We start from the raw sequence: 22,692 nt of genomic DNA, 5'->3' as shown, positions 1-22,692 counted from the left end.
ATAAATAATCAATATTTTCTGCTGATTCTGTGGGTATGTTTTCATTTATTATTGTTAAACATTGTTCCTAAAAAACTGTCCCCGTTTAGGAGCACATGGATATATGCTGTCCTGGAGAAAAAGTGTATTTAAATCTTTTTCTGTCCCTGCTTGAATGTTGCATCTGTCCTTGGCCAAAAATAAAATTACTGCTTTGTGCAGTATGAGGGGCAAGATCTCCCTGGGGAGTCACAGGAAAAAACCTATTGAGAAAATGGATAGCTTTGGGATGAAGTTGCCATTGTACTAGTGCCATTGTTGTTCAAAACTTGAAACAGAAACATCTGAGAATAGAGAAATTCATTCTTGCTCCAGCTGTTAATTCCATCCCCTCTGTGTCGGGGATGGATGGATGGATGGATGGATAAAGCGGAGTCTGCTGGGCTTCACGTTTCAGGGGGTGTCTGGAGGGGTAAAACAATTCAGTCTGCTCTTTCTGCTTAGTTAAATGTGCTTTTCATCATCATCATATATGATACACATGATGAAGCACAAGTAACTGGAAATGACTGTGTTCTCCCTGATGGTAATTTGCACAATAATCCCTGCAAAATTAAACCCAAGTGGGAAGATGGTTCAGTTTGAGTGGAAATTTTACATCTCATTGCTGCAAGAAAAGCCCTAAGGACACGAAGGTGCTGCTCTTTCCTTGCCTAAGGCTTTCCTGGGCAGATAAACAAATAGATATTTGCACAAAATAGCATAAAAGCAAAAGCAAGGGGATGAATGCTGGCTACAGTGCAAGGCAACAGAAAGTTTCAGGTTCCGATAATGGTGTCAGCCAGCGCCTGAGCTGAGGGTGATTCACTCCATGATCCTTGGAAAACTTGGAAAGGCTTCACTAAAGCATGTGAAGACTTGGGAAGGTGCTGAAAGATTGCGGGGCCGTATGAGTATTGCATTTAATTTTGAAACAATACACCTATTTAGGTGCTGTTCTGGTGGTTGCTCTGATTTTAAGCATTTAAAGCGTCTTTCAATGTTTTTCTGATAAAGCTGTGCTTGCACTGGCTGTGGTTAAAAGGAGGTTTTGTGATTGATCTGGCTTCACAGAAAAGCAACCCGCCCTTAAAATCTGTGTTAGCAGCTGCACCCCAAGGACTTTCCCAGCTGTATTAACATATAATAGATACGTTAGATATGATAGATATGTTAGATAGATAATAGATAACATATATAACACATATAACAAATAATACCTATGTTGCTCTTTCGTAAATAGGTTTTTCACTTAAACTTTGCAGTTTCCCCCGTTTTCACTGTGTTTGCATGTGGTACAGAGAAAGGCTGTAGCTCGGAGCTGAGCCTGGTGTTCAGCACTTTCGGCTGCTGAGTCCACAAAGAAGAAAAGAATCCAAAAACTTCATCCTTCAGCAGGCCGGAGACGTAATGACAAGTATAAAAAAATTAAGAGAATTAAGCCTTGGAGAGGATCAATAATGCATAGTCCCTATTATTTAGTGCAATAAATGGGCAAAATCCGAATTCTTTCTCTAATCTTTATAGAAATATGTATTTTGCCCCTACTGACACCAAAGTAATGCCATGTGAGTGATAGCAGCAATAAAGATGAGATAAATAAAAATTGCATTTTAAAACAGGTTTGTGCTGTGTCGTGAAAGATGCGCACATATTCTCCTTTACATCCAGAGAAAATACCTTTATCTCACCTTGCTTAATGTTCAGAGAGCTCCCAGCACATGAGCAAACCAGGGGACATGGATAAACCAGCCAGGATGCAGCCCAAGCTTTGGGCTGGTTTGGGAATTCTTGTGTCCCTAGGGTTGTCTTTTCATCTGTTTAAAATGGAATATATTTTCATAGGTCGCCCAGGTAAAGGAAGATTGCTTTCAGGAAAAACTTCTTTTTTGGAAAATAAGTTTGAAATTGTTTATGGATTTTTTTTACTTGCTTAAATCAGTGATTTTCGTGTAGAGAGGGGTCTGACTCATACACTAAAATGATTGATTTAAATAATTTCAGTCAACTTGTTATCAGAAATTAAGTGTTGGCCCCAGTGAACAGTTCAAATTTAAACTTTTATGGTAATATCTCCACCCCGTCCAGTTTTGATCTGCAAAATCTTTTGGGGTTGTCTTTTCATCTGTTTAAAATGGAATATATTTTCATAGGTCGCCCAGGTAAAGGAAGATTGCTTTCAGGAAAAACTTCTTTTTTGGAAAATAAGTTTGAAATTGTTTATGGAATTTTTTTACTTGCTTAAATCAGTGATTTTCGTGTAGAGAGGGGTCTGACTCATACACTGAAATGATTGATTTAAATAATTTCAGTCAACTTGTTATCAGAAATTAAGTGTTGGCCCCAGTGAACAGTTCGTAATGACAAGTATATGGTAATATCTCCACCCCGTCCAGTTTTGATCTGCAAAATCTTTATTCTTTTGCTGCAGCTCTCACTGCTCTTCCCTGTTTATCCAGGAGCATTTTGCTTTGGTTTCAGCCCTTGCACCAACTAACCTTCATCGTGACTTTTGGACTAAATGAATCCATTTTTCAAAGGAAATCTTGCCAGAAAACATAGGAAGTTGTGCCTTTGCTGAGTTTAATTTAACCACTCTGTCCTTTAACCATGTTTTTCTCGTTATCTAGCACCTTTGTTAGGAGCTCACACAAAATCCTTATTTTGATGGGATTACTCATCTCTAACACACAACTAAAATATTCTGCAATGACTGTGGAATGCCCAGCATCATCTGAGACCCTCACCTGGAAAGTCATACCGTATAATTAATCATTTAAAGGTCCCAGTCCTGGGCATTCCTATTTGTATCCATGCCTCAAAGTGACGGAGGAGTATATATGGCAATATTTATTTTATAATATACCTTAGTTTGTGAGTATGCATGTCGTTGCCTCATAGTCTTGCTACTTTCTTTGCATGCCAGCCAAAATCTTGGTGGCTTCTAGGATGATTGCATTGTGTGCTGTTACAAAAATAAAACAAAATCCCAGCTGTAACATTTTATTATGAAAAAGTGTAAAAAAGGCAGTAAACTTTAATTGTGGTATCACTCCAGTCTGCTGGAGTGATATTATATAAAATATTATACTGCTTTGATTGCAGTATAATATTTTATATTATTGAGTAGTCTTAGGAAACTCATGCTACAGATACATGCACACGCATGTTTTCATAATGTTATTTATTATATTCCTTTATGACTGTAGTTCTTACAGTCAGAGAATAAGATATTCTTGTGAAATTGTGCTTCACAGAAAATTTTGCCCCCAGTATTCAACACACGCTCTTTGCAGAGGGGTGGATAAGAAAATCTTTGCATCCCCTTCTGTCTGCATCTGTTATGACTCAGTTATTCACCGTGGGATTGACTTTGTGGTATACATCCCATATACATATTTTTCATCTTGGGGCACTTATAAATATATCTCTTTGAAGTTGTTAATATCATCAAATCTAACAGAATTCATACTGTTCCTTCAGTAACCCCCTGATACATTTACAGAGGATTGTAAGCGTAACAGGAGATGATGCTCACACCTGATTATAAGGATCTTATTGACATTTAAAGCTCTACCGTGATTAGCTATTATTAAAACATCTGTTTATCATTAGGCAGGATAAATGTGAATATAAAGTATGAGCAGGGATTATAATTAGCAGGGCAAAAGTGCATTGTTTGCACTTAACTTTTCCTGAGCTGCACGATCCTTATTAGTACAGTTAGCTAGTACACAGCTGTATATATAATTGTGGGATATATTTTTAAAGTAGATAAATATATACATTATGTAATGTATATAAAATTAGAAATAATTACGTATGTGTATATATATGTAATATATTCAGTTGTGTGTCTATATAACCTGGGCTACTAGGGGGTGCTTTCAGGGGAATGTGACTTGTTCTAGGCTCCGGTCCTGTGCTCCCATGAAGATTGCCAGCTGTGGAGATTTGTTTTAACAGAACAATTTCTAGCAGCAATAAATCCATCTTCATTTTGCTTGAGAGGTACTAAATTACATTTGCCATTTACTTAAGTGCATTAAGAGACCGAGCAAGAGCCTACCTAGTGTGGGCCATGCAGCGGTGATTCTTTCTGGTCCTTGGGGGCTGATATCAAATACGATGTAATGCTTCATAAAACATCTGGGGATCAGAGGAGGATGAGTAAATGTTTGCCATTTATCTGGCTCTGTGGTACCCGTGTGGACCTCGGAGGTAGGTGGTGTCTTTGCAGCTCAACCTGAACCCATTGTGGGGAAAAAAAAAAATCCTCAGAGTACCTTCATTGTTCGCTACATATGTGAAAAGTAAGAGGTGATTGCCAGCTGTTGCTGATTTAAGGCATAATGACATACAGCCTATCAGCCTGGCTGAACAAAGAGATCGGGTCACAACTCAGGGAAAAAAGGAGAATTTATGGCCTTTGGAAGAAGGGGCAGGCCACTCAGGAAGATTAGAAAGGCATAGTAAAGTTATGTAGGGAAAAGACTAGAAAGGCCAAAGCCCAGCTTGAACTGAACCTGGCCTTGGATGTTAAAAACAATAAAAAGAATTTCTATAAATATATTAGCAGCAAGAAGAGGACTCAGGAGAACCTCCATCCTCTATTGGATATGGGAGGTAACGTAGTGACAGAGGATGAGGAGAAGGCTGAATGCCTTCTTTGCCTCAGTCTTTAGTAGTAGAGTAGGTTGTTTCCCGAGTACCCGGACCCCTGAGCCAGCAGACAGGGGCAGGGAGCAGAATGAAGCCCCCATGATCCAAAGGGAAGCTGTGAGGGATCTGCTCCAGCACCTGGATATAAACAAGTGTATGGGGCCAGATGGGATCCACCCGAGGGCACTGAGGGAGCTGGTGGAAGTGCCCACTGAGCCACTCTCCATCATTTCCCAGCAGTCCTGGCAAACTGGGGAGGTCCCAGCCGACTGGTGTCTAGCAAATGTGACACCCATCCACAAGAAGGGTCGGAAGGATGATCCAGGGAACTCCAGGCCTGTCAGTCTGACCTCGGTGCCTGGGAAGGCCATGGAACAGACCATCCTGAGGGCCATTATGAGGCACATGAAGGTTACCCAGGTGACCAGGCCCAGCCAGCACGGGTTCAGGAGGGGCAGGTCCTGCTGCACAAACCTGATCTCCTTCGATGACAAAGTGACCGCTTGGTGGGTGAGGGAGAGGCTGTGGCTGTTGTTTACCTGGACTTTAGCAAGGCCTTTGATACAGTCTCCCCCAGGATCCTCCTGGAGAAACTGGCTGCCCATGGCTTGGATGGGAGGACTCTCCGCTGGGTTAAAAACTGGCTGGAGGCCGGGCCCAGAGAGTGGTGGGGAATGGAGTCAAATCCTGTTGGCGGCCGGTCACGAGTGGTGTCCCCAGGGCTGGGGACTGGGACCCGTTCTCTTGAACATCTTTATCAATGATCTGGCCGAGGGGATCGAGTGCACCCTCAGTCAGTTCACAGGCAACACCACGTTGGGTGGGAGTGTCGACCTGCTGGAGGGCAGAGAGGCTTTGCAGAGGGATCTGGACAGGCTGGATGGATGGGCCGAGGCCAATGGGATGAGATTCAAGAAGGCCAAGTGCTGGGTCCTGCCCTTGGGTCCCACCAACGGGGCCCCTGCAGCGCTCCAGGCTGGGGGCAGAGTGGCTGGAGCTGCCTGGCAGAAAAGGACCTGGGGGTGTTGGTGGCCTGTGGGCTGAACAGGAGCCAGCAGTGTGCCCAGGTGGCCAAGAAGGCCACCAGCATCCTGGCCTGTGTCAGGAACAGCGTGGGGAGTAGGGCCTGAGAGGTGATGGTCCCCCTGTGCTGGGCACTGGTGAGGCCCCACCTCGAGGGCTGGGTCCAATTTTGGGCCCCTTCCCACAAAAAGACATTGAGGGGCTGGAGCGGGTCCAGAGAAGGGCAACGGAGCTGGTGAGGGGTCTGGAGCACAAGTCTCCTGAGGAGAGGCTGAGGGAGCTGGGGGTGTTCAGCCTGGAGAAAAGGAGGCTGAGGGGAGACCTTCTCGCTCTCTCCAACTCCCTGAAAGGAGGGTGTATCCAGGGGGGGGTTGGTCTCTTCTTCCTAGTCCCAGGCGATGGAACAAGAGGAAATGGCCTCAAGTTGCACCAGGGGAGGTTCAGATTGGAGAGTAGGAAAATCTTTTCCACTGAAAAGGTTCTGAAGCCTTGGACTGGGCTGCCCAGGGAAGTGGTTGAGGCGCCATCCCTGGAGGCGTTCAAAAGACAGGTTGACATGGTGGTGGGGGACATGGTTTAGTGATGGGTTTTTTTGTCAGTTAGGTTGATGGTTGGACTAGATGATCTTGAAGGTCCCTTCCAACCTAGATGATTCTATGTTTCTAATATATGTGACAGGCCAAGGATGGGGACTGTGCCATTCGGAGACTGTGCTCTTGAATGCTGTGATGTACTCGAACAGGACTTTGGTCTTAGATGCTGATCAAATGTGTCCATTAGGGACCTGCTGGCCAGGATTGGTATCGGGATGAAACCTTTTGTTTTGCAGAGCTACTTGTTTGCATAAGATGGTGGCTCCATTAGAATACAGTGGGAAGCAGCAGCAGATAGAGTTATTTACGGGAAGGATGCTCTGTCTTTCAGAATTACAGGAAAAAGAGGTGAATTTAAGTATTTGCTGTTTTCTGAATTTACTCCGCTTAACAGAGATGCCTGTGCTATTAAGACTGTATGGAAGAAGTATAGGTGAAAACTTCGATTTTACTATAAGGGATGGCTGTACTTTGGTAAAAATACTTTCAATGATCTATTAAGATGCATTCATGGTAGGTGTTCATGAAAGGGCACTGGGATGCTGTTGGGTATTTTAGTCCAGACAAAAAAAACCCAACCCAAACTATATTTAATTCATTATTTTCCCATTTGCCACATTTTTTTTTTTTTAAGTATTCAGTTATCAGTGGTTTTGATAAATTACTTTTGATTTATCAGGCAAGCAAATTACTTTTGATTTATAAGGCAAGCCTTTATAAGGCAAGCAAGTTGCCTTATTACCTTGTGTGACAATCATAAATCACACAATGCAAACCATCCCGAAATGACCATGTTGGCTGAAATTCACCTAGATAGAAAGCACCTTTACGGGATAGTGTTTTCCTGCTTTTAGTGAATTTACTGGGACTCTTCTGATGTTTTATTAACTTGATACCAACCAACCCTCATCATACCAGCCAGTACAGCAGGAGACTGTCCTTTTCATTGAGTTTCCCCCACACACACCCTGTTGAATAATATCATTTTTTTTTTCCTCTAGGGTAGAGCTCATCTAAAAATTAATTAAAAACCCTATTTTGCAAAAGACAGTAAAAAACCCAGAAAAATAGATATCCCATTCATATGAATTGTCTCTTCCACTCTGAACAAAGTGAATTATTTTTTTTTTACAGAAATCTCTCATGTTCATATGAATTGTCTCTTCCACTCTGAACAAAGTGAATGACTTTTTTTTACAGAAATCTCTCATACTAAAGCTATAGGTCATTCTTTCCCATCAGTTTGATTATAGAACTAAAAACTCTTCTCAAAATGGAGTTTCTGTCTTGAAAATGAGAAGAGGCTTTGGAACTTGATGATCTTTAAGGTCCCTTCCAACTCTAACCATTCTATGATTCTGTGCATTCCCTTAGATCTGCAATGTGATTTGTGAAGAAAACTTTGAATTTGCATTTGGAAGGCTTTGCATCCTGCAAATGCAGTTAGAGATAAAAATTCATTAGCCAGGGTGTTTGCAAAGTAAAGGACCAGCAAATAAAAGCAAAGTCATTTCTTGGGGTTTTATTCATGAGAAAATTTGTAAATATTTTGCTAAAAGTCATTTTGCTCATTTCTGTTTCCTGTAGTGAAAAGGGATATGGGGATGAAATTTATCGCAATGACTGTGAAAAAAAAATAAATATAAGTACAGAGGTCTTTAGAGCAATTTTGTTTAATTAAAATGCTTCTCTAAGGAGAAACTCTATTAGAAACCATATGTATGCAGACATTTGTAGTTAATGCAAATGTCTAAACCACATCTAAGATGAAAATCTGGACCCTTTGGGGTTCTGCCCATCTAATTCACGTTCCTGTTTTCTTCAAGCGTCTGTGCCTTATGCACTGGGGATCTGTTACGTTTGGTTTTACAATGGAAATTAGCTTCTGAAATATCTGGTGTAGTGTATGGTGCAGAACGTCGACGTCTTGAAAGTTATCAGAGACCAGAAAACTAAAGTTGGAAAAAAAATATTCAAAATGTCCGGAATTGGTACATGTTCAGTCGTTAGGATGTGAAAGGACTCAGTTCTGGAAAACCTCTCAAGGTCAAGGAGAAATTTGTCATGTACTTTGGGGGTAGGATGACACCTAAATGAACTTTGCTGTCTCTGAAATAGGATAATGCGCTAAAAATTCCTGTGTGTCCTGGGCAATGACGTGTCCCGGGTTATGTTGAGCTGCCCCCCTACTTCTTGCTTCCTTTCAGCCTGCATTGATTTCTTCTTATCTCACAGCTGCTCTTAAGCGATCTTTCCAAAAGCCCATGTATACAGCTAAAATTTCAGATATTTTGAATTGTTTCAGTGCATGCTTAGCCCATTGTCCAGCAGATGAGTTTTATGTTACTGTTCTGAAGTGTGTACCCATTTCCATGCTTGCTCATGAATGAATTAATTTTCCTCAGAAGTCACAACAGGTTTTTCAAATTTTGACATTTTGCTAATTACATTTTTCCCCTTGTCTTGTTTTTTCCAGCTCTCGTAAATGTGAAACTTTGGGCTATTGATCGGCAATGTTTTCAAACGATAATGATGAGGACAGGCCTCATCAAGCATACTGAGTATATGGAATTTTTAAAAAGGTATGACACTTGTTTACTTTATCCAAAAGTACAGTGAAACCGCCGTACTCATCTTTTGACTTTTTTTCTTGTGAGTGCAGTATTTGTTTTGTTTCATTCTCATCTCTCTTTTTTCTTCCTTTGCTGTTTAACCATCTGTAAGCCATATCCTCCAGCCCCAGGAGGATTCTTGCTGCAGTTTAGTTTCATTTCTGTTGTGAGTAATTCATTGGCATAGAGTCACGCTGCCGAGGTGTAAGAGAAAAAGCTTTAATATGAGTAATTCAAAGTGTCCCTTATTAAAGAAAATACCCGTTAAAACAAAAAAACCCACCACCCCTAGAAAAAAAAAATCTGCTTTGTAAACTATAGTAGAAAGATACAAGTCCATTCAAAATGTGTTCTTATGCTTCTAGAGGTAAAATTCATTTTTCTAGAGAAGCAAAAGGTGTAGGCTCCAGTAAATACAGCTTAGAGGAGTAACAAGCCTAGTTACAAAGCCAAGTCTTTCACTCCTTACATTTGACTCTCAAACTTTCCTTTGGTTTGTGCTGCTATCTCAAACATTCCTTCTTCACTCCTTACATTTGACTCTCAAACTTTCCTTTGGTTTGTGCTGCTATCTCAAACTGGAACAAACATTCCTTACTGGAGCAATGCCTAATATCCCAATAATCCAACATGCCACAGCAGTGAGGACCGGGCTATATCCACAAAATAATCCCAAATAGAAGCATAGCATCACCAAATCCTAAAGATCACTAAGTCAATGTGATCCCATCATTACTAAGATCTTACTACACCAGGCTTGTCCCACATCAGAATGCTCCCTGCTGCATCGTTTCCCCCCAGGACAGACACCCTTCACTGTGCAGAAGTGGTACAAGGGGTAAAATTATGCCCAAGAGAACATTTCTCTTGATGGTGGATGGGGATGGGATCAAAATCCTTCAGATTTGTTGCCCTGTTCACATCTCTCCATGGGGAAGCTGGACTTGATTGCTTTCTTTAATCTTTTGAATGTGGGAGCAATGCCTAATATCCCAATAATCCAACATGCCACAGCAGTGAGGACCGGGCTATATCCACAAAATAATCCCAAATAGAAGCATAGCATCACCAAATCCTAAAGATCACTAAGTCAATGTGATCCCATCATTACTAAGATCTTACTACACCAGGCTTGTCCCACATCAGAATGCTCCCTGCTGCATCGTTTCCCCCCAGGACAGACACCCTTCACTGTGCAGAAGTGGTACAAGGGGTAAAATTATGCCCAAGAGAACATTTCTCTTGATGGTGGATGGGGATGGGATCAAAATCCTTCAGATTTGTTGCCCTGTTCACATCTCTCCATGGGGAAGCTGGACTTGATTGCTTTCTTTAATCTTTTGAATGTGGCTAATTTTCAGCATAGGGAAGTGTTTTAATGCGGCAGCAAAGGGCACGGACTCCGCCAGGTGATGAAGTGAAGACGTTTGAAGTTTTATTTTTACAGCATATATAGTTTCTCTCTTTTGATCACACACTGAGCTCTCTACACAGATAGGTTGTGGGGCCTGTCCACACGCTGGTATGAGCAATACAATTGGCTACGTAGAAGTGTTCATGCCCCAGGCCAATTAGTCGTTATTATTTGTTTTGTTATTGTTAATCTATTTTGCTAGCTTACTATCTATTTCATGTTACCATACAAGGACATTGTTTACTGTTCTCAAGGCTTCCTTCCCATCACTGCAAGAACACCTGGAGCTCTCGCTCAGCATCACATCTCCACAATTCCTCACTCCCCACAGTTCCCCCTGCTTTATTTACTAACAAAGCACCAGCTAGAGTTTTGTTAATCAGTGCGCTGCACACATTGTAACAAACAGGAAATACAGATCATAGTACGTAGAAAGATGATGATACGGAAAAGCACGATTTGTAAGGCTGATTGCATCCAACCAGTTAAGCCCCAATCATTAAAAAGATCATTTAACCATCCCAATCCTTCAGATACTTTTAAATGCTGCAACAACAGCTTGCATTTCATCACCTGTGGGGGTTTTGGTTTTGGTTTTCTTCAAAGTTCCTTGGGGAGTTCCCAGAGTTCTGGGACTAGCCTCTTTTTGCTGCAAATCAGTTTCTATAAGGGTAGAGGTTTAATAATCAGTTTCCCCCCCCTCTTTGCTTTGAGAGTCTTCCAACCGGATAGGACGCACTGCCCTTTACGATACAAGACAGCAGACAGAGACTGCTAAAATCAGCAGGGCACACCTTCTCCTCTTGCTGTCCTGTCTCGCAGGAACAGGAGGGCTGATCCTGGATGAGCCCCTAATTTGTGAGAAACACCAGCTCACACTTAGAATCTTAAAGAGAACAAAGTCATCGTAGCGCAGATTAAAAATTTATTGTATGAAACAGCCTCATTTAACCATCCCAATCCTTCAGATACTTTTAAATGCTGCAACAACAGCTTGCATTTCATCACCTGTGGGGGTTTTGGTTTTGGTTTTCTTCAAAGTTCCTTGGGGAGTTCCCAGAGTTCTGGGACTAGCCTCTTTTTGCTGCAAATCAGTTTCTATAAGGGTAGAGGTTTAATAATCAGTTTCCCCCCCCTCTTTGCTTTGAGAGTCTTCCAACCGGATAGGACGCACTGCCCTTTACGATACAAGACAGCAGACAGAGACTGCTAAAATCAGCAGGGCACACCTTCTCCTCTTGCTGTCCTGTCTCGCAGGAACAGGAGGGCTGATCCTGGATGAGCCCCTAATTTGTGAGAAACACCAGCTCACACTTAGAATCTTAAAGAGAACAAAGTCATCGTAGCGCAGATTAAAAATTTATTGTATGAAACAGCCCTGAATCGGGTGCATTTCAAAACAGAGGCACATACAATCTTTTAGCTTTTAGGTATTTGCATCCTACCCCCTTTTTCTACACTGTGCCTGCTTCCACTCAGTGGCCACAGATCACCTTGCTGCCCGCCTGCCCGTCCGTCCCGCGCTCTGAGCCCAACATGTTCACAGAATATGGCGAGGAAGGGCCGTAGTTGAGCACTCCCCTTTGGAGTTCTCTGATGACAGCAAAAGTCAGTCCTTCCCACTTCGGTTGTTGACAGGGCTCGTAAATTCCTGGTGCAACAAGCTTTGATGTTATGCTTAAGTCCCCGGCCACTAATGCCTCCTGTCAAACCTTTCCCCAGTGGTCGTGTGGGTCAGGGGGAAATAAATTTAGTTTTTTGTTGGGGTCAATCCCCCCTGGATCAAAAGGATGCTCAGATTGATCATCTAGGTCTTGACATGGAAGGGAAACAGGAGGGGCAGTGGCATTTCTCACCTTGAGTGCTGTGTCCAGTTTTGGGCCCCCTACCATAAAAAAGACATTGAGGTGCTGGAGCGGGTCCAGAGAAGGGCGACAAAGATGGTGAGGGGTCTGGAGAATAAGTCTTATGAGGAGAGGCTGAGGGAGCTGGGGGTGTTCAGCCTGGAGAAGAGGAGGCTGAGGGGAGACCTTATTGCTCTCTCCAACTCCCTGAAAGGAGGGTGTAGAGAGGTGGGGGTCGGTCTCTTCTCTCAAGTCACAGGCAACAGGACAAGAGGAAATGGCCTCAAGTGACGCCAGGGGAGGTTCAGGCTGGAGATTAGGAAAAATTTTTTCACTGAAAGGGTTCTCAGGCATTGGAATGGGCTGCCCAGGGAGGTGGTTGAGGCACCATCCCTGGAGGTGTTCAAAAGACGGGTTGATGTAGTGCTGGGAGGTCTGGTTTAGTGATGATGCTCCTTGTTTGTTGTGTGGGTGTCTATTTTTGTCAGTTAGGTTGACGGTTGGACAAGATGATCTTTAAGGTCCCTTCCAACCTAGAAGACTCTGTGATTCTGTGATTACTGCAGCTTGCCACTTCAGCCTCCTTCTTCTGAATTACCTGTCTCTATGGAGTTAATAGCTCCCCTGCTAACTTATCTGAACACGTGGCTCTGTCCCGTAGTTTCACACCAGCTTCATAAACATGGTTGTAAGGCTCACGGATACCCTTTTTAAAGTTTTTTTCAAGGTTTGAGGATTTATGGCTACTTTATGCTTCCGCAATAATTCATCCATTAATCTGAGGACTGACTCCTCCGCACTGAGATGTTGTTCCCATCTCCGTCCCCCACAGCTCACCTCACTCACCCCGAGGTGAATTTGCCGGCTCCTGCTTCCTTTCAGCAGCTCTTCAGTTCCGTGGGTCTTGCCACCATCCAGTCTGTTGACTCAGAGAATTAAGACTCTGTGATTCTGTGATTACTGCAGCTTGCCACTTCAGCCTCCTTCTTCTGAATTACCTGTCTCTATGGAGTTAATAGCTCCCCTGCTAACTTATCTGAACACGTGGCTCTGTCCCGTAGTTTCACACCAGCTTCATAAACATGGTTGTAAGGCTCACGGATACCCTTTTTAAAGTTTTTTTCAAGGTTTGAGGATTTATGGCTACTTTATGCTTCCGCAATAATTCATCCATTAATCTGAGGACTGACTCCTCCGCACTGAGATGTTGTTCCCATCTCCGTCCCCCACAGCTCACCTCACTCACCCCGAGGTGAATTTGCCGGCTCCTGCTTCCTTTCAGCAGCTCTTCAGTTCCGTGGGTCTTGCCACCATCCAGTCTGTTGACTCAGAGAATTGCTCCTCACACGGGGCACCATTTGCGGCAACAAAGGGCACGGAGTCCGTCAAGCGATGAAGCGAAGACGTTTTAATGTTTTGTTTTTACAGCATATATAGTTTCTCTCTTTTGATCACGCGCTGGGCTCTCTACACAGATAGGTTGTGGGGCGTGTCCACACGCCGTTATGAGCAATACAATTGGCTACATAGTGTTCATGCCCCAGGCCAATTAGTCATTATTTGTTTTGTTATTGCTATCTATTTTGCTAGCTTACTATCTATTTCATGTTACCATATAAGGACATTGAATCATAGAATCATAGAATCGTCTAGGTTGGAAGACCATGGAAGACACTATACCATATTCTTGAGGACCATTGTTTACTGTTCTCAAGGCTTCCTTCCCATCACTGCAAGAACACCTGCCAAGCTCTCGCTCAGCATCACATCTCCACAATTCCTCACTCCCCACATTTTAGCAATTATTGCTTCATTTCCAAAGGTTGCTTCTTCTTACCAAAGAGAGGTTTCTGGGAAATGCACTGTTGTAAGGTCTAGAACCAGTGTAAACTGGTGACCTCAATAATGATACACCCCCTAAAAAAGGATGTTTTGGATGTGATCTTTAAGGTCCCTTCCAACCTAGAAGATTCTGTGATTCTGTGATTCTGTGATTACTGCAGCTTGCCACTTCAGCCTCCTTCTTCTGAATTACCTGTCTCTATGAAGTTAATAGCTCCCCTGCTAACTTATCTGAATGCGTGGCTCTGTCCCATAGTTTCACACCAGCTTCATAAACATGGTTGTAAGGCTCACGGATTCCCATTTTAAAGTTTTTTTCAAGGTTTGAGGATTTATGGCTACTTTATGATTCCGCAATAATTCATTGAATCATAGAATCATAGAATTGTCTAGGTTGGAAGACCATGGAAGACACTTAACCAAATTCTTTGAGGACCACCATCCCTGGAGGTGTTCAAAAGACGGGTTGATGTAGTGCTGGGAGGTCTGGTTTAGTGATGATGCTCCTTGTTTGTTGTGTGGGTGTCTATTTTTGTCAGTTAGGTTGACGGTTGGACAAGATGATCTTTAAGGTCCCTTCCAACCTAGAAGACTCTGTGATTCTGTGATTACTGCAGCTTGCCACTTCAGCCTCCTTCTTCTGAATTACCTGTCTCTATGGAGTTAATAGCTCCCCTGCTAACTTATCTGAACACGTGGCTCTGTCCCGTAGTTTCACACCAGCTTCATAAACATGGTTGTAAGGCTCACGGATACCCTTTTTAAAGTTTTTTTCAAGGTTTGAGGATTTATGGCTACTTTATGCTTCCGCAATAATTCATCCATTAATCTGAGGACTGACTCCTCCGCACTGAGATGTTGTTCCCATCTCCGTCCCCCACAGCTCACCTCACTCACCCCGAGGTGAATTTGCCGGCTCCTGCTTCCTTTCAGCAGCTCTTCAGTTCCGTGGGTCTTGCCACCATCCAGTCTGTTGACTCAGAGAATTGCTCCTCACACGGGGCACCATTTGCGGCAACAAAGGGCACGGAGTCCGTCAAGCGATGAAGCGAAGACGTTTTAATGTTTTGTTTTTACAGCATATATAGTTTCTCTCTTTTGATCACGCGCTGGGCTCTCTACACAGATAGGTTGTGGGGCGTGTCCACACGCCGTTATGAGCAATACAATTGGCTACATAGTGTTCATGCCCCAGGCCAATTAGTCATTATTTGTTTTGTTATTGCTATCTATTTTGCTAGCTTACTATCTATTTCATGTTACCATATAAGGACATTGAATCATAGAATCATAGAATCGTCTAGGTTGGAAGACCATGGAAGACACTATACCATATTCTTGAGGACCATTGTTTACTGTTCTCAAGGCTTCCTTCCCATCACTGCAAGAACACCTGCCAAGCTCTCGCTCAGCATCACATCTCCACAATTCCTCACTCCCCACATTTTAGCAATTATTGCTTCATTTCCAAAGGTTGCTTCTTCTTACCAAAGAGAGGTTTCTGGGAAATGCACTGTTGTAAGGTCTAGAACCAGTGTAAACTGGTGACCTCAATAATGATACACCCCCTAAAAAAGGATGTTTTGGATGAAAAATTAATCCCACACAGCCATGTCATGTAAGAGATACCAGGTCTCCCTAATGTAGGTACACTAATTTTTACCCTGCCATGTCCCGTGCTTGATCTGCTTGTGTTTCTGACCTGCTTTTTTATATGTTTTCAAATGTAAGACATTTAAAATTGGAAAAACGTACACAGTACATTCAGTTGGGCATTCCGTAACATAAACTCAAAGAGCAGGCTGTATTCATTCAACTTTAAATTAGTTTTCCTCCAGTTAATAAAGGAGGAAAAAGAGACTCAGAAAAATAATAACAATAATAATAGGCATCATTTAGTATATAATAATATATACTATATATATTAGTATTATATAATACGGTACTATATATATTATTAATATATAATTATAGATTATACTATACTATATAATATTATACCATATGTAATTTAGTATATAAATTATATTTAGTATATAATTTATATATACTATAGACAAGGCCTTTGATAGAGTCTCCCCCAGGATCCTCCTGGAGAAAATGGCTGCCCATGGCTTGGATGGGAGGACTCTCCGCTGGGTTAAAAACTGGCTGGAGGCCGGGCCCAGAGAGTGGTGGGGAATGGAGTCAAATCCAGTTGGCGGCCGGTCACGAGTGGTGTCCCCAGGGCTGGGGACTGGGACCCGTTCTCTTGAACATCTTTATCAATGATCTGGCCGAGGGGATCGAGTGCACCCTCAGTCAGTTCACAGGCAACACCACGTTGGGTGGGAGTGTCGACCTGCTGGAGGGCAGAGAGGCTTTGCAGAGGGATCTGGACAGGCTGGATGGATGGGCTGAGGCCAATGGGATGAGGTTCAAGAAGGCCAAGTGCCGGGTCCTGCCCTTGGGTCCCACCAACGGGGCCCCTGCAGCGCTCCAGGCTGGGGGCAGAGTGGCTGGAGCTGCCTGGCAGAAAAGGACCTGGGGGTGTTGGTGGCCTGTGGGCTGAACAGGAGCCAGCAGTGTGCCCAGGTGGCCAAGAAGGCCACCAGCATCCTGGCCTGTGTCAGGAAGAGTGTGGGGAGTAGGACCCGAGAGGTGATCATCCCCCTGTGCCGGGCACTGATGAGGCCTCACCTTGAGGGCTGTGTCCAGTTTTGGGCCCCTTCCCACAAAAAAGACATTGAGGTGCTGGAGTGGGTCCAGAGAAGGGCAACGGAGCTGGTGAGGGGTCTGGAGCACAAGTCTCCTGAGGAGAGGCTGAGGGAGCTGGGGGTGTTCAGCCTGGAGAAGAGGAGGCTGAGGGGAGACCTTCTCACACTCTATAACTACCTGAAGGGGGGGTGTAGAGAAGCGGGGGTTGGTCTCTTCTCCCAAGTCACAGGAGATAGGACAAGAGGAAATGGTCTCAAGTTGCGCCAGGGGAGGTTTAGATTGGATATTAGGAAAAATTTCCTCACAGAAAGTGTTATCCAGCATTGGAATGGGCTGCCGAGGGAAGTGGTTGAGGCACCATCCCTGGAGGTGTTCAAAAGATGGGTTGACATGGTCCTCAGGAATATGGTTTCATAATTTTTATTTCCTATTTCTTATTTATTTTTTTGTCAGAGTTATGTTGATGGTTGGACTTGATGATCTTTAAGGTCCCTTCCAACCTAGACAATTCTATGATTCTATGATTCTATACATATATATAAAAAATAGTATATAAATATGTATATATACTATGTCTGTGAATATACTGTTGGGGAATGAAAAATAGGGCTGTCCCACAGGGTGACCACAGTCCTGCGATCTGCAGGTAAGGTTTTAGGGATGGGGCAGGGCAAGTGGAACCAGGAAGGTGATCCGTGGGACGAATACCCTGAACATGAGTGTGGCTGTACCACAGCTCAGCCAGGAACACGGGTTAGGAATTACTGAAAGCTCAGGAACCCTTAGTTACTTAGATATGGGAGTAGAGACCTGTCCAGCTCCCTAGACTGGTTCTTGACTGGGTTGACATCCCACCTACTGGCCTCTCCTTGTGGCCAGGAGTTTCAGTTGCAATTATTTTCAGTCAGGAAAAAAAAAAAAAAAAAGAAGCTAAAATAATTGGTCAAGTAGCATGACCTCTGATGAGGACAAGGTGTTTCCCTGGAGAGGACCAGGAGCTCAGTGGAGATGTTCTGCTGCTCAGAGATGACACGAAAGTGTAGTCATCAAAGTCTAGCTTTTTCCCCGTGTCTCAGTTTATGGGTATTAACAAGCAAACTCAGGAGACAAAACAAAACCCATTGCTGTACTGAAGGGGTTTAAAAAGTCATGAATTCAAACGTTAACAAGCATTGGCCTTTCTTGTGTGTGAATGAGACCAAGAAATGAATATAAGATCAGTTCTGGGGGTTAGAGTTTCTGGCTCTCTTTCAAGGCTGAAACTATGCACGCATTAAGCTCTTAAGCTTTGAGCTTTAATAGAGATTTTCTAGAAGATTGTCAAGAATAATTTGGATGCAGGTTCCACAGAGCCTGCCCAGCTTTAAATTTATAGCAAATAGTGTGAGGAAGAAACTGAGAAGCGTTTTCTCACACTGTGTCTGAGCTTCCTGGACACAGCCCATTACAGTGTGTCGAGCTGCCTATTAACACTCATTAGAAAGGCCTAAGGCAAGCAAATATTTTTTTCTTTAAATCTTACAGTTTGAACTTAGGAAAAGATTGCTTCCTAAGAAACAATTGAGCGTGAGGCAGATAGTTGTAGGAAGGTCATTGCAAAATGGTACCTACCCATTGTGTCTTCCATGTGGGCTCTGTCCATCAACAACTATCTCAAGATCAAATTAAATTCCATGTAGTACATTAAATGTTCTTTTTTAAGGAGGCTTTCCTTTTAAATCTTTTTAAGGAAAAAATAGGTTAAATCTTGAAAACAAGGACTATATGTCAATTGACCTTCTTCATTGTTCTTTTTTTTTCCCTTATATTAATAAGTGAATGAAAATGTTCTTGTTAAGAAACCAAATGAAATAGAAACAAAAGTTTAAATGATACCTGTTCACTGAAAGATCAGTGGGATTTGGACAGTATTATTTTCTGCTGACATTGGTATGAAAAAGTTACTCTTTCTAATCTTGTCATTAATCACAATAACGTAATGATCATTGTCTTCAATAACTTATTTTCACTTACGAATAAAATATAATAGGAGTTCAGCTTTGGGTGGTGAAATAAGACTATTCATATGTTCTCACTTATCTTGCTGAAAATACATGCAGTCTGAGCCCTGATATCACTGGTGCTCCTTGTAGTCATTGTGGGAAATACCACCTCACAACCAGTGTTGTGGTTTTGACATGGTTTTCCACAGAAGGAACATATTGATAACACAGGTCAGCTACTCTGTCCTTAGTTTCACGCTTTTATGTCTAGAGTGTATATTGTCCAGTCCTTTCTTCTGAATACCATAAGAAAACCATAAAAAAGTATATTTCCTGGTTAAGAAATCCAGGTCTATCTTCCTAATGGGTCCTGGGCCAGAAGGCTGTCTCCTGGTTTGCTCCAAGGAGTAGGAGTACATAGTTTTCATGGGCCTATAAAACTTGAGATAACTCTTCTGACCTGTGAAAATCAACTGCAGTATACTGGAGACAGGAGCAAGTGAAGATCCTCTTTTTCATAGTATTTGTGAGGAATTGGTCTGTATATCCCTTTCTGCAACTGGTAAAGTCAACAGGTGATCCTTGAAGTGATCAAAAGGTGGCCTATTTCCCCAGCAACACCTGCTTCAAGTAAGGAATGGAAAATCCAGACTATTTTTTGATTCCTGTGTCTATGCTGAATGAAAAATTCCCTTTGAAACACAAATTTTCAGTAGCTCATTACGTGGCTAAAACAATGCTGGGTCAAACTAGTTCATAATGGAGCTAACAGTAAAAACTTAAAATATAACAATGTTCTGTAGATTCAGTGACATCTTATGCCATAGGGTTTTTTGGTGAACATTTTGTATTTAGTTTTTACCCAATGTAGTCCTATCATTGAATATATTTACTTATACAAGCGAAAAAAGCATTATTCTGCAGGGGGGTTACAGCTGTGCTAAAATCAACTGTACATCTCACTGCAATGTTCGTTGGTAGAACATTACAGTTATTCTCAAGTCTGTACTAAAAATCATTCCTTTCAAGCAAGATCAGAATATTTCAGCTAAGGAAAGAGTTATTTATAAAATAAACTTGTCCAGGAAATAAAAGATGGGGAAAAGCCTTATGCTGTGGCAAGTGTAATAATTTCCTGCTAAATCATAAAAGTTTTAAGGAGGGGTCAAAATATCCACTCTTTAAAAAGACCAGAATGCCTTGGAAGAATAAATATTGTATTTTTTTTCAAAAAAAAACTTCCTAAATGTTCTGTAAAAAGAGGCCTCGTTCTGGTTCACTGTGTAAACTCTGATTCATCCAAGACCCTGGAACAGATCAGGAGAAAAAATGATGAATACTCTGTGTCACCTCAGAGCCAGGATCTATTTTGAGAAGTGGAAACTTAAAGGAAGTTCACACATATACACACGATCTTTAATCTTATAAATAAAAATTCAATTGTACTAATAGAAAAAAAAATTAAAGTATCTTGTCAGCCTGAGCTTCTAAATTAATTTTTAAAAATTTAATATAGCTGAAAAAATGCCCGCTCTTCAGCCTTTACATTTTGTTGTAGCTTGATCCTGAGTCTTGATGACAATTTTATCCAGATCCAAATTGGCTTAAGTGGGAAGTTTTGATCTCGACAGACTTGGCAGAACTGAGCTAGGTAGGTCTGGCTAATGGGAGTTTATGCACTCGTGGCTTATATGCGTGGAGAATTAGGCTGGTAGAGTCTTTTTGTGTGTAGCCATATATTTAATTGTGGTGACAGGTACTGAATTTGGTCAGTGTAAGCAGCAGGATGGTTTTAGGGTTAAGGTTTTGCATTTCATACCAGTTGTTTGTCAGTGAGAAGAAAACAAATACAAAAATGCATGAAGCTTCATTAAATGACTGTGTCTTTGCAAGATTGAAAGATTACCTGCGATTTCACGAAGTGCCTTCTAGGGTGAAATTATACTGGCTAGAAGTGGGAGATAAATTAGGAGGGTGAGGCAAAGGAGGGAGATACTTTGAAAAAAGGGAGTTGGAGACCAAAGTTGGTGAAATATGTACATTAAAATTGTTTCATCTGACTAAATCGGACAAATGAATGCATGTCTTCTGAATGCAAAGCTAAATGTAAGAATAGAGGAAGTGGTTCAAATCAGGAGCCCATCTAGACCGGCATCCTTTTCATCCCAAGATGTTGCTCAAGGCAAAAATGGAAAGGACCATCCCTACTAGAATGGGTGTCAGGTCCAAAATGTTGAAGGCCAACAACTTTGTCTTGAAGGGTGTTCACAACAACAAGATCTGGCCATCACCCACCTTTAGGATTCAAAGATAGTCTAAGGAGTGACTCTAGGGGGAGCGAGCTGGACTGTTAGGTCATGATCAGGTTCTGTCTGACCTCACAGGCAACCAAGAATTCTGTCAAGTTACCCCAGTTTTACTTTGACTGTTGCTGTCCAGGCTGACACACAATAGATTAAACATGTGATCCATGAACTGGTGACAAGAAAGCTTATGACCATGTTATGGTCTGCTGGATGGAGCCAGGAAGGCTGGAAATATCCAAACAGCATCTCCCGTGAGATGTAGATGAGAGAACGAAACTTGAAAAGCAAGCTTTCACCTTCCCCCACCATGCCCCATACTGACCCTAATAAGGAGCCCAGGAAAGAAAGAGTAAAACCAGGGGGAGGTAATAGGTACATAATTTGGCTGTAGTCTTGATGACAATTTTATCCAGATCCAAAGAAAGAGTAAAACCAGGGAGAGGTAATAGGTACATAATTTGGCTGGTTTGCAGCTGAGCTGGCTTCCTGGCTCCTGTCTGTGGAAAGCTCTCAATCCTTTCTTTCTTCTGAAGCTTTCAGACTTGACATTTTTCAGCCCTCTCTCCCCTGTTAGCGTAACTCAAGCGAGGTGGATCGCATGCCACCCACCATGTTACTCCAATTTTCAGAGCTGTCAAGTCACATCTTCCTTTCTGTCTAGATACACTATTCCTTGTGTCACCCTACGCTGTGTGAACCCCACAGGTCTGCTCAGAGAAGAAAGATTGAACGACTGATCTGCATTAGAGCACATCTATTGCGTGGCAATTTTAGCTGGAAAGTGTAAGTGGCCAGACTCTTTCCACATCACAAGAAGGGTCCAGCTTTGAAGAGAGGACCTGGAAACCATGAGGGATCTTTCAGAGCAGACTTCCACGTGTTTCATTCTTGGCTGAAGTCTACAGCCACCTTGAGTCCACAGCGAGGGTTAAAATTATCCTTTTTTTCATAATTGGGAGCAAAAAGATAAGCAAGAGTGATATCAAGCAGGCAGAAAATCAACTCAACTTTGAGCATGATTGGTGCAGGAAGGTTTAATGGTGTTACAGGACTCCTCACCGAGCCTCAAAATGAAGAATGAATTCATACTTGTATGCAACAAAGGAAAAAAAAAATATATATACTGTCCCTTCCAATTGTTTTGTTTGTTGTTTTTTTAAAAAATGATATTGAAGTACAGCTTAGCCCTTGGCTCTCTGAAGGTCGTGTTGAATTCACTGTGCTACGTGGAGCTACACCTGGAGCTTCGGCAGGGAAGGCTGAGTTGACTTGGGAGACTTTGCAAGACTGAAACTTGAGTCTTTTGCATTTTTGTTTAGATAAATCATGTGTTACAGGCAACACGGGGGGAAAAGAGACATTTTAGAAAGCCACACGTACCACCGCTGACTTTGCGTTCCTCAGCTTGGGTTTCTCACCCTTGACAACAAATTGGAGTGCAGCGAGCGCCACGTCCCGGGCTGCAATTCATGCAAAATCCTGGGAATCCCTGCCTGTGCCAACAGGGAGCAGTTAAGGGGCTGCCAGGGGTCACCGAGCCCCCCGGGGTGGGAGCAGGAGGAGCAGCAGCGCGTTGGAGCCGAAGTGGACCCAGCGGCAGGGGTCACCGAGCCCCCCGGGGTGGGAGCAGGAGGAGCAGCAGCGGGTTGGAGCCGAAGTGGACACAGCGGGGAGGAGCGTTAATGAGTTACTGCAGCAG

At 42.7% G+C, this 22,692-nt stretch overlaps 1 protein-coding gene across 1 annotated transcript in view; it reads left to right on the top strand.

The window, feature by feature from the left end:
* The window catches only part of PRKG1 (protein kinase, cGMP-dependent, type I), a 551,141-nt gene that overhangs the window by 318,279 nt on the left and 210,170 nt on the right, over nucleotides 1–22,692 (top strand). Inside the window, exon 4 of the mRNA XM_014966652.1 lies at nucleotides 8,773–8,878. Within this exon, the coding sequence (XP_014822138.1) occupies nucleotides 8,773–8,878 (106 nt within the window). The remainder of the gene's footprint in view (nucleotides 1–8,772; nucleotides 8,879–22,692) is intronic.

The sequence above is a fragment of the Calidris pugnax genome, unplaced genomic scaffold (genome assembly GCF_001431845.1).
Source record: "Calidris pugnax isolate Ruff unplaced genomic scaffold, ASM143184v1 scaffold53, whole genome shotgun sequence".
In the NCBI taxonomy this organism is placed as follows: Eukaryota; Metazoa; Chordata; class Aves; order Charadriiformes; family Scolopacidae; genus Calidris; species Calidris pugnax.
Note: the sequence above shows the minus strand (reverse complement) of the source record. Positions and strands in the feature narration are given on the sequence as shown.